We start from the raw sequence: 14,718 nt of genomic DNA on the forward strand, positions 1-14,718 counted from the left end.
CCGTAGGCTAACAGAACAGCACCGCTGTATTTTAGACGATACTAAGTGCTATACACTACCACCTAACAGATGGTTTATAAACAGGAAATTAAAAGTGAAAATGCTTGAGAAGATGCAATGAAGACACAAATACCAAAACTGTGTATGATTCATTTAAGCAAAATTATTGCCATTTTCATGGCAGAAGTTGATGTCTCAGACAGTTTTTTCCCCATGTAAATAGATTGCTTAAAAGGGGAAGTTGCCATTATATGCTGCAGGGAGAGGTTCCAAAGGGATGATCTATACACAAATTTCTCTATGATGGAAAACAGTAGGAGACTCGAAGCTAAGTAGAACATAATTCTGTGTACAGTTGCAGCTACGGATAACGGGCAACGAGCTCAAGCACAAATTGCCAGTCCAAGAGGTTCTTATTACGCCTTTGACCCAAACAATACGTATGGTATCAAAATTGCAAGACGCCGGAGATACTTATTCCATGAGCACTTGACTGTTGGCCATCTTTTCCCAATGAGTTGTTAAGACTTAATGCTTGCTTAGAATTGGTCACCATTCTCTTCTTCACTGTATATTAAGCGACTAAGTATATTGCACGATTCTGGGTGTCGTAGCAACTGTGATTTCCCAGGTTCAGCTGTCAGAGTTAGCTCAGAGCCTCTTATGGGCGGAATTAGGTCGCGAATTACTCCATAAATCAATACCACAGCTTCATACACTCAGAGCATCAGGTTGCACAGGGAAATCCCACGAGGTACTAGTTCACAGCTTCGTACAAGAGGACTTGCGGTTGTAGATGTCCTCTTTCACACATTTCAAGGACATCACTCCAGCCGCCAATTACCTGGACATGACACAGAGAGTGACAAGATGCAAAAAAACAGCAAAGGTATCCAGGAAACAGTTAAGATAATTTTACCTTTACGGTTTTATCATCGTACATGATCCACTGTTCATGGTCGCTGCTGTAGGCAAAACAGTGATAGTGCTGCCCATAATAGCAAACCTAAAAGGATAGGTGTTTAAGAATATAGAGAAACGTCAGACAGACCAGACAAATTTTGAAAGAAACATTACTCTTACGTTACCAACTTGGGATTTTGATAACACAAGTACATATTCATTTATTATCAATCCATGACTCTAATGACAAACGGACTCGAGAAAACTGAAGGAAGCTCATAGACCTTGTTGCAAATGAAAAGGGATCTCACGGCCAAGCATGTGAACCTTAAAAATGCTCATTGGTGCCGAGAGTTAGTTTTTGGATGACTGTTCTTTGGATTATAGAATGGAATCTGAGATGTCATAGGCTCACATAAAGACTAAGATTAAGTAATGCAAACAAGAACCTAAACAAAAACTTAAATGTCAGTTTATGTAAAGAGTGTCTGAATATCGGTTGTAACAGCCAACTAAGCATAATAAGCACAGTTTTAAAGAAATTAGCACTCATTACATAAGAGAAAGAACCCAAGATAATTCTGAGAATTCATGATGCACAAAGGTGAGGTCTGCAGCTTTTTCAATAATTTAAAAGAAAAAAAGATAAGAATAAAAAAGACAGTATGCCAATTTTATTCTACTTTTCCTCGTTAAAAGAAAAAACAATTCAACCCTAGGTGGTTGGAGAGGGATATGAGGGAACACATTTAGAGTGAATTACTGAAGCGTACCACTGAAATCAAATGACGTTTATGTTTTGGATCAAGACCACGATAAAGGACACTGATATCAATCTCAGTAGATAAGGCTGCTAATGTTCCCATTATATCATCAACACTCTCGCAAGTATTCTGCCAGCCAAGGACTACAGGAAAAGAACAAGGAGTAAGAGCCGCATGACAAGCAGAAAGATAGTAACATAACTACGTAAGGCAGGCTCTAAATGAAATGAGTAGCAAAGAAACTAAAAGCACCTGTTGTGAAAACATGCGGAGGGCTGGAGAGTATATGGTGAATATAGTTGAGCTTTCCACATCCACCATCCTCAGGATCACAAGCTAATTGGTGATTCATCTCAACCATATACAGAAGCTCATCAAAGGAGCTCTCTGGGCACATAACCTATACGGTAATGTGAACAAGTTGTTAAGAGTTTTTCCAGGAATAAGAACTAGACAAAAGCACATTCTTTTGAAAAACCAATATTAACCAAATCACTAGCAGAATAAGCATATTTATAGATACTTTATTCAATGAAGACATGCCTTCATAGTTCTAACAGCACTGGCATTGATGTTGTGAAAGAAAGATGTGTATTTCAGACATCTGGACTCCAAGCTACAGTTGTAACAGTCCATTCTCTCAGAAATGTTCATTCCAAAAAGTGAATGTGCAATACATGAAGCATTAGTGCAGTCCCAGGAATCTGTTCCAGATCTATTTAGCAGTTCCGCATCAGATGCATGAGGTCCAGGAGTGAATGAACGATGTAGACAATTAAATATTACACCCAGGACTTCAGAAGCATCATTCATTTGACCCTGCATGGTCACCACATTTTAGTTGTAGATTAGATATATTTGATTTCATACTCCAAAGATAAAACGATGCAATACATACAGAAATCAAACAGGGAAAAAAATAATAAAATAGATTCAGAGGCAACATTTACCTCCTGGAAGAAATTACTATCAGGATACAAGTTGCTCAGAGCAACTCTCAAAGAGGTAGGGGCAACAGGTTCTCTCTGGTTATCCTTAGATACCATGCTCAGAGCAATGAAGATCTCATACAAAGCACATACAACACAAGGATCACCAACGTGAACATGCTCTGAGACTGATCTCCGCATAAATTCATCTCGAAACCGTCTTAAGTGCCACAAAGACTAAGGTATTGAAAAAGAAAGCAAATAAATAACATACTCAAGGAAGTCGGCAGATTCAAGACTAGACAAAGATTATATGGCCAAATATTCAGCAACTGATCAAACAATACACACTTGAAATACCAACCTGTATTATGACATTCAGAAAGCAATTATATTCACCGACTTCATTTTTTAGCCCTGTTCCATATGTATCCATTCCATTAACATCAGTTGCGCCTTCACCGCATAAAACACGTGAGTCGCCGGTTTCTGGAATCTCCTTATGCGGCAATGCCAAACTTGGCTTGGCAGGTAGCTTTTTAGGTGCATGCAATGTATCTGATAAGAAATTTGGGACAAGAAATAAATGCAAAGAAAGTTACAAACGGTGAGGTCATTTTGATAGTTTTCTGCGAAGCAGAACTATTAAAAGTTGGAAATGCAGCAAATGGCAATTCTTTGATCAAATTAAGTTCATATCCAATTTTGTGAACCCCTTTAAAGGATTATGCGGTCAAAAACTGTAAGTCTGTTAAGAATTATTCAAAACAATGCAAGGTGGGTAATGAAACCAAATCATTTAATTAGTCTATTTATCATATACTACAAAGATACGATACCCAGGTGTCCCATATTGATTGCATGGACAGCCATCTAAGATCTCCAAAAGGAAGCTAAAATCAACCAGTTAGCTTTCAGTACAAATATTATTAGCATTGGTTACAAGAAGATGGTCAGTACAAATTAAAAAAGGCAGGCAAAATCGCAAGGATAAAATAGGGAGAAACAAAAATGAAAGATAAGACCTCTACGCTGTTGAGTTTCAGCATGCTTTAAAAGCACATGCAGTTATAACAGGGGAAGATGAGCTCATGGAAAAGCATCTGATACATATGTTACCATTTCTTCTAACAATAACAAAATGGTGGTAACGAGTATGTATGATAAATAGGTAGGGACTATTTTTTTTCCCCTGCACTTGAAATTGAAACAGGCAAATATAATGGGACGAAGATATTATCAATAATCAATTAGCTTTAGTCGAGGATCACAACCACCATCAGCAAGCGAGAGAGAGAGAGAGAGAGAGAGAGAGAGAGAGAGAGAGAGAGAGACGACACACCAAGGCTTTCGCGGACAGCTTTCTTAAGGTCGGCTTGAAACCTTTCTTCATCATCCTCCTCAGCACTAAGCTGTCTCAATGTTTTTCCTCCTTTATCTACAAAGATAATGTGGTGAAACATTCAACAATGGTATAAGATTTTACGTGTAAACATCCACAAGCTAGATCAGACAATAATTGAGGCAATTTTATTATGTGTTAATAAATTTGTAAATGCATTGAAGGATTTTAAGGAGAGCTGAGGATCATATCTGTAATAGAATTCATTTAGCTACTATAAGTTATAACTGTTACTAAACCAAAATTTAGGCGGTTAAACTTAGATATACAAACAACAATTGATATTGCCATGTTTATTTATGAGCAGCATAATTAAACACTATCTTATAGTCAGTTATATAAAGCATTTTATTGGTATCTAAACATAAAGCGTAGAATTCAGAACAAAACAAAACATTTAACTTACTGAAAGTGTAGCAATGAAGAATGTAAGATAAAATTGATAAGTAGATACACGAATTTATAGTAGGAATAAATACATGATGAACAACACTCATAGATTTCGGAATTTAGCTTGAGACAGTAACTTAAATCTTATGTAAAACTAATTGAAATTTCTTTCACTTTATAAATACCCTTATAAGGTTGGAGCATATTAGTAGGTACCATTTGACCATCCATTTGTTTATTAATTAAATACAATATTCAATTATTCATGCATATACACATATATAGATATAAAAATTAGTTTAAGTTGATGGTGTAGTTAACTGCAGTATGAGATGTTTTCGAAAGCTTTATGATATATATGATTGTACTTAAATATAAGAGAGAAATACATACTTTGATAATATAAATATTTTACTAGCTTCAATCTTAATTAGTAAAAAATGAAACTAGTATTAATAAGATTTTAGAAAACGAAGATAATAGAGGTGAAGTGAAACTAACTTTTTACCTCTTTTTCTGATTCAAGAATACTCTCATCAATAAAGTGTATATTTAACCCTAAAGCCTCTTGAACCAACTCAATCTTTATTAGTAGAAAAACATACCACCATCACCATGTGAGTTTAGCTCATCTCTAGGCAGAATAGAACCATTATCCTCCTTTTCAGATGACAGGGGAGGGGATTTCCTGTCACTTGATTTGTTTAGACCCTTATGCCGTTTACCCCTCTTTCCCGAGCGTCGCTCAGTAAATATAACCCCTTCTTGTGGAATAGCTCCATTTGAAAAGCCTGCCAAAAGGATTATACAATCAAGTGAACCATAATGTTTAACTGAGAGGAAAGCTTGATGCTTTGTAATATCAAGAATGATTTTTACCATTTTGCATCACAGCTCCATTCGCAGAGTCACTTAGCACACTTTCGGTGAATGCCACCTTCTGGATCAAAGGTTCCTAAAGAAAAAGACAATTTTTAATCAGAACTACTATTCAGTTTTCTTCCTGAAAAGCTCTGGGAACAGGAAAATTCTGCCCATGGCAGTTGCAAATAGGCTACAAAACAAACCACACTGCTGTTGATACAAACTGGTGACAAGCAACAAACCTTCCTATTTGTCCACTGGTCATTGACATCTTTTTCTCCATCATTGCACCTAATGTAAGAATCAGATATTGAAATTGGATTAGCCTTCTCCCCTGCAACTTTTGAGTTTCTTTTATGTTGCTCAGCTAGTTGCTTTTGTTTAGCCTCATTTTCTATACGTCTTTGATATTCCAAAGTTTCTTCAAGCTTTCTTTCTTCAGCTTCAAGTTCAATTTTGCGTTTGTACTCCTCTTCCTGTAGTCTTAAGGCATCATTAGTTCCATTATTGGCAAGTTCAGAACATGCAACCTCCTCATCATGTGCACTTGGAAGCAATCTGAAGCAAGACAAACATTAGCTCGGACAAATAAATGGTAAGCATACACAGAACGTGTTTTGAGAGGGAAAGAGAACTATACATTTCTTCAGATATCTGATCATCTGGGTCATCCCAATGACTAGCCTGCAGAAGCAATAACCGTTATTGAGAATAATAACCATTTACTTAGCATCCCATAGTTTCTACCTGAGAATACATACACACACTATGGAGTAAACATTATGATTTATACCTTTAAGTCCTTATTTTTTCGGCCCTCCTTACTCTTCTTTTTGTCCTTCAACTTTTCATGTTTTGAATTTTCAACTCCTGCGGTGGTTCCTTTCTTGGAATCCAGAGCAAGTTCAGCCAAAAATGCCTCTCTGGCAGCATCAGATTTTTCCCTGGCATCTTTCTCTGCCATATCCTCCAAGCGTGCCTGAAAAAATGAAGATAATAAGCCTAAAACATCTGAAAAAGCTGCTGAGGAAGATGAAGGTCCACGGATATAAAGGAGCTTCACAAATACTCACCCGTAAAAATGATTTAAGCAAAGGTATTAAGATTGAGCAGTAATCATGGGAAGATGCAGGATCAAGCTCAATTTCCAGCTTCTGCATCCCAATGAGTATTTGCATGAGTCTAGCATCGAGCTTGCTGATCTGAATAACTGAGAAATCTGAGATAAAGAAGCAAAGCAAATATGCATATTCCGAAAGAAAACACAAAAAGTAGATCCAAGATCCAAACCTCAAGAGAACCATGCTCCTTCTGTCTCTGTATTGCAACTTCTATGCAAGAATCCACCTGATGAAGATAGTCTTTTCTTCTCCAATCATCATCTTCACCAGATTCTAGGTCACAAAGATGTGATCTCACGCCACTGTAAGTTTCCTCAAAACCAAATTGGTTGACATTTAAGGACTCTGCATCCTTTAGAACATTTTTTATTGCCTGCGACTCAAATCTATTGTTCATAAAGGCCATGTCATTTTCATTCTCATTATCACCGAGTTCTTCTTGCCTTCTCCTGAGAACAGAGTCATAACTGTGACGAGCAAAATCAGTTACATGTTCTCTTCTCTTTCCCTCTTCCAAACATAGATCTTCCACGGCCTGCAATGCCTCCTCATAATTTAACTGTTCGGATTTTCTATCACATAAGCTTTGCAGATGATAGGCTTCTTTCTCAAGCAACTGAAGAATTTCAAGACCTTGCTGGGCTTTCTCCTCTTTTGCTCGCATCCAGGATGTCAATTGCTCGCCACTTGAGGGGCCTTTAAATATCCAGGATAACAATGAATCTGAATCAAGTATTATACCGTTCTCATAGTTAACATGGGACGAAGTTTCAACACTGGAACAATTGACTGGGCCATCACTAGAAGACCGAGGGACCTTACAGGGAAGAAAATGCTCGTCAAGGATTAAAAATGAATCATCTTGGCTAAAATTTATCTTCTCCACAAAGTCAACGCCATTCATCACAGTTTTAGAATTATCCTCAGAATTACTTTTATCAGAATATCTACTTAGACCACATGAATTAGAAATTTCCTGCAAAAATTTCAGGATTTTCTTAAGCTCCGGGGCACCCAGAAAACAGATACATAAGGGGGTTTTTTCCAAGTTGAAACTAAGAAGTTGAGAACTGCAAGCAAGGGTCTGAAGCTCCTCCACGGCAAAGTGTATAACCTTGCTAAGGTGACTTGAAGCAAGATACTTGTTTTTAATAAGTGACTGAAAAATGACTTGGATTTTCTCTAGAAGCTTTGCACGCTCAGGGTCATCAGATAGAGGCCAATTTTCATTGAGTAAACTTTCCTTACTGCTCAGATCTCCATCACAATCCATCCACTTGACATCCTCAAAGTCCCTGCCATCTTGGACATCATGGTTGAAATTGTCACCAGATCTTTTATTCCTTAGTGATGAATCCCAATCATATTCATTACAGTAAGTATCAACAAAGCATTCTTTTGAACCATTTATGCCATGACTGGAGTACGATTCTTCAAAGAAATCAGGTGCTTCCAAGGTTGATTGTGGCCTGTGCATCCTAATTGCTGTATTTAATTCTAATGGTTTCCATGAACAGTTTAGAAGCATTTCAGCCCATTCATCCTCCACACACTGAGGCAGAATTGAATGCATTCTGGGCAATAAACTGCTCATATGCTCCTCCACAGCATGTTGCATGAACAAAACCACATCAGCAAATTTCTCATTGCAGCGACAGCATGACCAGAACTTCCACATTTTGTTCGTCACTCCAAAAGATAAAGCCTCATTAAGCACCTCACTTGGTGAGACATCCTTCAATGAGCTGAAATGGGCCTTTAGTTCAGAAATTTCAATTTTAAGTAAATCTTTCTTTGCATCCAAACTCATAGAGTTCCAATATGTTCGTACCGAATCCCTCCTCTCATCTGATGATGCAATTTTCCTTGAATTCCCATACCTCCTTCTCTCTCCTGCTCTCTGTCCAGTACCTGTAGAAGAATCTACACCTTTTCCATTGTTATTAGTACTATCCCCATCATTTCCTAAAGAAGGGGACTCTGACTTCTGCTGCAAAAGCCTGGCAGCTGCCACTCTCACCTCAACTTCCTTCCTCCGTTCCTCTTCCGTCTTGGCAACTTTCTTAATCTCATTCGGCCTCTTTGCCTGAATCAATCTGACCTCCATTGGATCTTCAGGCATCCTCCTGATTGGAATCAAGCGAAACTTCTCCTCCCCATTGCTCAAATGCTTCATCCAAGTCGAAATCGATGCAATGTTCGATTTCTGAATCAATGCCTTAAGCTCACTCTGAACATTGGCAACTCGAGCCTCAGCTGTTGAAATCTTCTGCAGATTCTCCGCTTGCAAACTCTCCTTAGCAGGATCCACGGGGTTCTCAATCGACAAAGCCCTCTCACACTCCTGCACCACCTCCTCATACTCCTTCCCCTCGTTCGCCGCCTCATACAACAAATTCGCATAAAAATGCGCAAACTCAACAGAGTTCGGGCACAGATTGACCGCCTTCCTCGCACTCTCAATCGCATTCTTCAGATACCGCTGCTTTGCGTTCGGGTCATCCACTATAGAAGCCACCTTCACACATATAGTCCCCTGGACGCGGTGGATCAGCGCCGCGTGCGCGGAATTCTCGTGCCTCGAGCACAGCTCCTTCATCGATCTCAGCGCTCGGGTGTGGTTCCCGCGCCGCAGCGCTGTTAGGGCGCGCTCGCATTCAGGCTTAATCGAAGAGTAGGGCTCAATTCCCTCCAATTCCACAACAGGCTCCGATTTAGCTAGTGCTTTCACGGAAGGGTTTGGGGAATTATCTAGAATCAAATCACCACCACCGGCGGCGGCGGAGGCATCGTCCGCGGCAGACGGCGGCGGTTTGGAGCGAGGAGCGACGTTTCGCTTCTTATGCCCCATTTATCAGATTCTCCGATTGCTAGTTAATTGCATGGATAAATTGTGTATCTAATTCCGCAGCTTGTAATCGATAATTATACCGATTGTATCGAAATGTAGAGAGAGGGAGACTTACTGAGCAATCGCGGACGAGAACGATCGGAGCGGAGGCGGATAGATACACGCAGAGGCGTATACGTATAGGAAATGGATACTGAAATGAGTAAATTTATGGGATAGCGGCTTTAAAAGTTATTTACTTTCACCACATATCAATTTTTACCACTAACTATAAATTTGGTGTGTAATGTCACCAACTTTGCCTTTTGTCGCCGATTTTCCACGATGGTTTTTCCGGTCAACATGTAAGTTGATGTATCGTTTTTAATTGACGTGGCGATTGACATGGCCAAAAAAGAATTGACTGGACTATGACACTCATTTTACTTTAATTTATATTTAAAAAAAATCAATAATACACTAAATTACACTCTGAATAAAATACATGCCCTAATTTCACCCCCAAATTCACTCATCGACGCTTCACCCCCAAATTCACTCCCAACGCTTCACTTTCCAGTTTGGTCCCCGGTCCCCGACGAGAACGCCGACAAGCAACAGCAACAGCGTTGGTCGCCGACTAGCACTCTGTCGAGAAGTGAGTACGACGGCGATAGAGAGAAAGGTTTCTTCGACATGGAGATGTGGCTGGGTTTCTTCCCGGACAAGCCGAATGCGAACCCGTAAGTGAATCCTTGCCCACTTTGCATTGTTTAAATGCTTTGAAGCATAGGTCCCCATTTGCACCTGTTTTTTTTTTTTTACCTTTTTCATTCATTTTTCAGCAAACCTTTTGTGCTTCGGATTTACCATGGGGGCATTTCATTCCGGATGGGAAGATTTACGAGAAATACATAGGGGGGATGTGTGAAGCCATTGGGTTTGATCCAGATAGATTTGGTTACTTCGATCTAGTGGAGGAACTGAACAAGCTAGGTTTAGATAGCTGGGATAGACTTAGCTTCAAGAGAAAATGGGGAATGGAGTTTATTGACATAAAAGGTGATGCAGAGGTGATGTTAATGCTGAAGTTTCTAACCACAGTTAGAACTCAAGTATGTGATGTGTATGTTATTGGTGGGAAGAAGGATGGCCTATAGCAAATTGATGAAGATAAATCTATGGGTGGGGGAGATGGTGTGGCTGACACTATGGGTGATGAAGCTGTCAAGCATCGGGTGGTTGAGTTTGAGCCAGTGAGAAAGACTAATGTTGAGTCTGTGAATAAGAGTAAGTGTAGCACAAAGAGTAGAACGGAAACAACTTCAAATGCTGGCAAGTTAAAAAGAGTTTCTACCCAAAATATTGTGGAAATGAGTGTTGAAAGCAGTGTGAAGAAGAGTTTGTTCCAGTCTTCCCATAAGTCAGTGGTTGAAAGTGTGGGTAAGAGTGTTGGAGGTAGGAAATATGCAGCTAAGGATGTGGGTGAGGATGTGGGAGGCAGGAAATCTATAGCTAAGGATGTGGGAGGTAGGAAACCTGATGGAGCTCCAACTCCAAGTGTATCTGTGGGAATGGGAGATAGACCTGCTGAGAGTGTGGGAGATAAGCTTGATCAAAGTGTGGGAATGGGTATGGGAAATGATAGCGAGGATGATATGAGTTATATACCATCTTTTGAGGATGAGGAAACTAATGATGACATGGAAACTAAGGAATTGGTGTCCGAGGATGAGGAATACGCACAGGGCAGGAAGAAAGCAAAAGAAAAAAAAAAGATAGAGTTTGTTGTTACTGATGAGATGTTCTTTGACCTAGTCAGTGGGGGCAGACAAGTGAGTATGTGTCTGAGTATGAGAATTCAGAAGAAGGTGATATCTACTCTGACTTAACTGATTCTCAGGATGAAGGGAGAAGAAACATTGATAGACATGCCAAAGTGATGTATGATCCAAGGTGTGATCATAAGACTTTGAAATTATGTATGTGCATGGGATTTATTGATGGTTTTAAGCCAGAGATGCTCTGACATACAATGCAGTTGAGAATGGTTGGGAGATTCACTTCAAAAGAGCAAACAATAAAGCATTTGAGGCAGGTTGTAAAAGTCCTTACAAATGGAGGTGCTCTGGGAATCTTGAGAAGAAAACAGGTTATGTTGTAATAAAGAACCTTGAACCTGATCACACATGTCCTAGGGCTATGAGAAATAAGATTGTGACATCTAATTGGATTGCCAGGAAATATTTACATGTGTTTAGACTTAGACCAGATTTCAGTTGTAAGGAATTGGGTAAGGACTTGATGCAACGGTTTGCATTTGATGCTACCAAGTGGAGGTTGTACCATTCCAAGAGAAAGGCCATTGAGATGCTGAGGGGTACAATGGAAGCTCATTATGCAAAGCTTAGGAGGTACATGCTCGAGTTGGGTAGGTCTAACAGAGAATGGCGGTTTGAACTACATGTAGATATAGGTGTTGTATTTAAGGCAATGTACATTGGTTTCAGTGGTCTAAGAAATGGTTTCAAGGAGGGATGCAAAAAGGTGATTGGTCTGGATGGTGTTTTCCTTATGACATACCTAGGTAGGATATTCTTAACTGCTGTAGGAACTGATGGAAATAATCAAATGTATCCCATTGCTTGGGCAGTGGTGGAAGCTGAGAATGAGGTTTGCTGGACCTGGTTCATTAAAATTCTTGTTGAAGAGTTGACATTTGGTGAAGGAGTAGGAATTACCATCATTAGTGATCAGCAAAAGGTATCCCATTATTTATGTCAGTTATATGTATGTATTATTTGAACTTGTTGTCTAATTTGTTATGTAGTCACTTACAATGTTGCTTGATAGGGACTTGAAAATGCAGTACAGAGTCTACTTCCATTGGCTAACTCCAGTTTACAAGTTGTCTTCAATTTGATTGTCATGCAAGTGTTTGTACTTTTCCCATCCGCTAGGTCCAATAGATAGAGTCCAGTTTAACTCCGCCAGGTCAAGTAGATTAGAGTCTTCACCCACTTAATGAATGCGTGGCAGCAGCCGCGTCGTAGAAACAATCTCGAGTAGGTCCATAGTCTCTGTGGTTCGACCTTACTCTTGCTGCTTATACTTAGTAATATTTGTTGCTTTAGTGGGAAAATTATAAATCTTGTTGAAAGTAGGAACACGTGCAAAAATCCTCTCTTCAATAGGCTACGATGGGAAGGCTTCGCAAGACACCATCTAATGCCGAAAGTGGTACCACCGCTATTACGGGGAGAGTTGGAAGAAGGGGAGGCCGTGTTGGAGGCCGTGATGGAGGACGTTCTGGAGGAGGTGATGACTCAATCCCCACGCAGCAAAGCAACAACAATGGTTGAAGATGTTGAATTTGTATTTGGAAGAAAATAATATTTTTTTTTGTGAGCATCAAACTATGTCTTAACAATGTGTTTTGTGAGCACCAAACTATATGTGGTTGGGTACTAAATTATATGTAAACCATATGTTTTGTGGCAACAAACTATTATGTGTAAACAAGGTATTTTGGGTACTAAACTGAAGTCAATTCCATATTTTTCATCAAAAGCTTTACCATAGCTTCCCCTTGCTATTATTTTTCTTCTTCTTTGTTGGACAAGAACTCTTAATGTACCATAACTTCCTGGTTATATTTGAACTCATAACTCAATGTTGTAACAAAGGGACATAGTAACAATAAGTTATATTTGAACTCATTAATCAATGCATTCATAGGGATAAAATCACTACAATATTCTTGGTTCCGTAGTGTATTACATTGGAGTTCAACTTGCATAGTCTACTACAATCGTTGGTTCTATTAGATAAGCTACGTCAGTATCCAAATGACGATACATAAAATGCGAATGGCAACCTTTAAGTTCCGGTTTTGACGATGCAAATCTGCGACAACACCTTGGAGTGCTTCAACTTCAGCGGTTTTGGAACGGACGCTCTCGTCAAGTGCATCCTGCATAGCAACTCTATCTCTCAATGCTCTTTGCACGTCCATCTTTAATTTTTTTAAAAAGTACTCTTGATTCGGTGACAACGATGGATCAATCCAACGAAAGAATTTGCAATCGTCCTCCTTCCGGACTTGGCAAATATAGAAGTGTCGTCTGGGAATGGCATCCGTATTTGATGTCACCACATCAGCTTCAAGACCGTGATCACAGACCACTGCCTCAAACCTCAGCCAAGTGATTCTGCTCGAAGACCGCGAAGACATGGACATCCTACACCAAAACCACAATCCTGAACTATTAAACCAATTGCACATTCAAAACCACAGTCCTGAACTATTATACCAATTGCACATTCGAAATCGCCCAATCCAACCACAAACCGGGAACAAGTTTATTCAATCCAGAATTCAGAAACGACAAATTGAACCCTAAAACCAACAGAACCCTAAATCGCATATTCAAACTTCGGGATTTCAAATGTGATGTCTAAAAAATCGGGATTTCAAGCCCTAAAATTGAAGCTATGATCTTACCTTGTTAACAAATGGTAACGAATTGATATTGCCCACATGATTACGGGTGAAGCGTGTGCCACAGAGGGAAGAAAAATCGCGATTGAAGTGGATGATTCAATTTTTATGTTTGATTTGAGAATTTAAACCTAATTGCGGACTTAGCGATGAAACGACGTCGTTTTAGGTGTTAAAAACGATGTCGTTTTATGATTTTCTGATGACATCCATGTCAGCTTTCAGGCATGCCACATAGGACACTTATTTACCTGAAAACATAGGGTCGGGTCAAAATGGGAGATACCAGCAACCCGATAAAGTTGGTGACATTATACGCCAAATATAGTCCGTGGGAAAAACCGGAATTTGGTGAAAGTTAATGACTTTTAAGGCAGCTATCCATAAATTTATTAGTGAGACAATACGAGAGAGGACATGAGAGGGGAAAGAAAGCAGTAGGTGGTGGGAGGGCTTGAGAAATGTGCAGCTGATTTTGGAGTGTAGTGCTTTTGAGTGTGTTTATGCATCAGAGTATATCCCAAATTAAATCCCAAATCATAGCACAATATTATTGCATGATTCTTCACAATTCATAACACAATTTTATTGTTACATGATTCTTCTCAATTTCTGCTATAAGTCATAATTTAATATTATGATTTCATCTTTTTTAATTATTAGTAGTATTTAATTTCATATTTTACTTTTAGATATTAATATTATGTGAAATTAAAATAGATAACTCAAATTAAAATTGATCAATTATATATAAATATTTAGGATATATTTCAACTACTACTCACCGTTACAATTTATCAGTATTCTTCTTATCTTTAAACTTGTAATAATCTAATCAAATATTCTTAGAAAAGTATTTCGAATAAATAAAAATAAATATAATATTCTCAAATTTCTGTAATTTGAAGTCATGCTAGAATTGTATATTTGGATCCGCAATAAGCCTTATAATGGGCTTGTAATTTACACTGGCCCATGTAAGCCTATATTATAAAACTCCTTATGACTAACGGC

General features: G+C 38.9%; 1 protein-coding gene across 1 annotated transcript; it reads right to left on the reverse strand.

Moving 5' to 3' along the window:
* Window positions 1-130: 130 nt before the first annotated feature.
* Window positions 131-9,404, reverse strand: LOC121780018. Its single transcript, XM_042177536.1, has 15 exons — window positions 6,543-9,404; window positions 6,326-6,454; window positions 6,046-6,231; window positions 5,893-5,936; window positions 5,495-5,810; window positions 5,268-5,343; window positions 4,994-5,179; window positions 3,939-4,034; window positions 2,961-3,154; window positions 2,618-2,833; window positions 2,211-2,486; window positions 1,920-2,067; window positions 1,677-1,810; window positions 920-1,006; window positions 131-844 (listed from the first exon to the last, which is right to left on the reverse strand). The coding sequence occupies exons 1-15, from the start codon at window positions 9,222-9,224 to the stop codon at window positions 758-760; spliced, it is 4,857 nt and encodes a 1,618-aa protein (XP_042033470.1). The 5' UTR covers window positions 9,225-9,404; the 3' UTR covers window positions 131-757.
* Window positions 9,405-14,718: the final 5,314 nt, after the last annotated feature.

The sequence above is a fragment of the Salvia splendens genome, chromosome 19 (genome assembly GCF_004379255.2).
Source record: "Salvia splendens isolate huo1 chromosome 19, SspV2, whole genome shotgun sequence".
Taxonomy (NCBI): Eukaryota; Viridiplantae; Streptophyta; class Magnoliopsida; order Lamiales; family Lamiaceae; genus Salvia; species Salvia splendens.

Excerpts from the sequence above, each read along its gene's own strand:
- LOC121780018 (XM_042177536.1), bottom strand. The coding sequence starts at position 9,224 with ATGGGGCATAAGAAGCGAAACGTCGCTCCTCGCTCCAAACCGCCGCCG. Across the intron at positions 5,811-5,892 it reads GATCAGATATCTGAAGAAAT|ATTGCTTCCAAGTGCACATG; the intron begins GTATAGTTCTCT and ends GTCTTGCTTCAG. Across the intron at positions 4,035-4,993 it reads AAACTCACATGGTGATGGTG|ATAAAGGAGGAAAAACATTG; the intron begins GTATGTTTTTCT and ends TTATCTTTGTAG.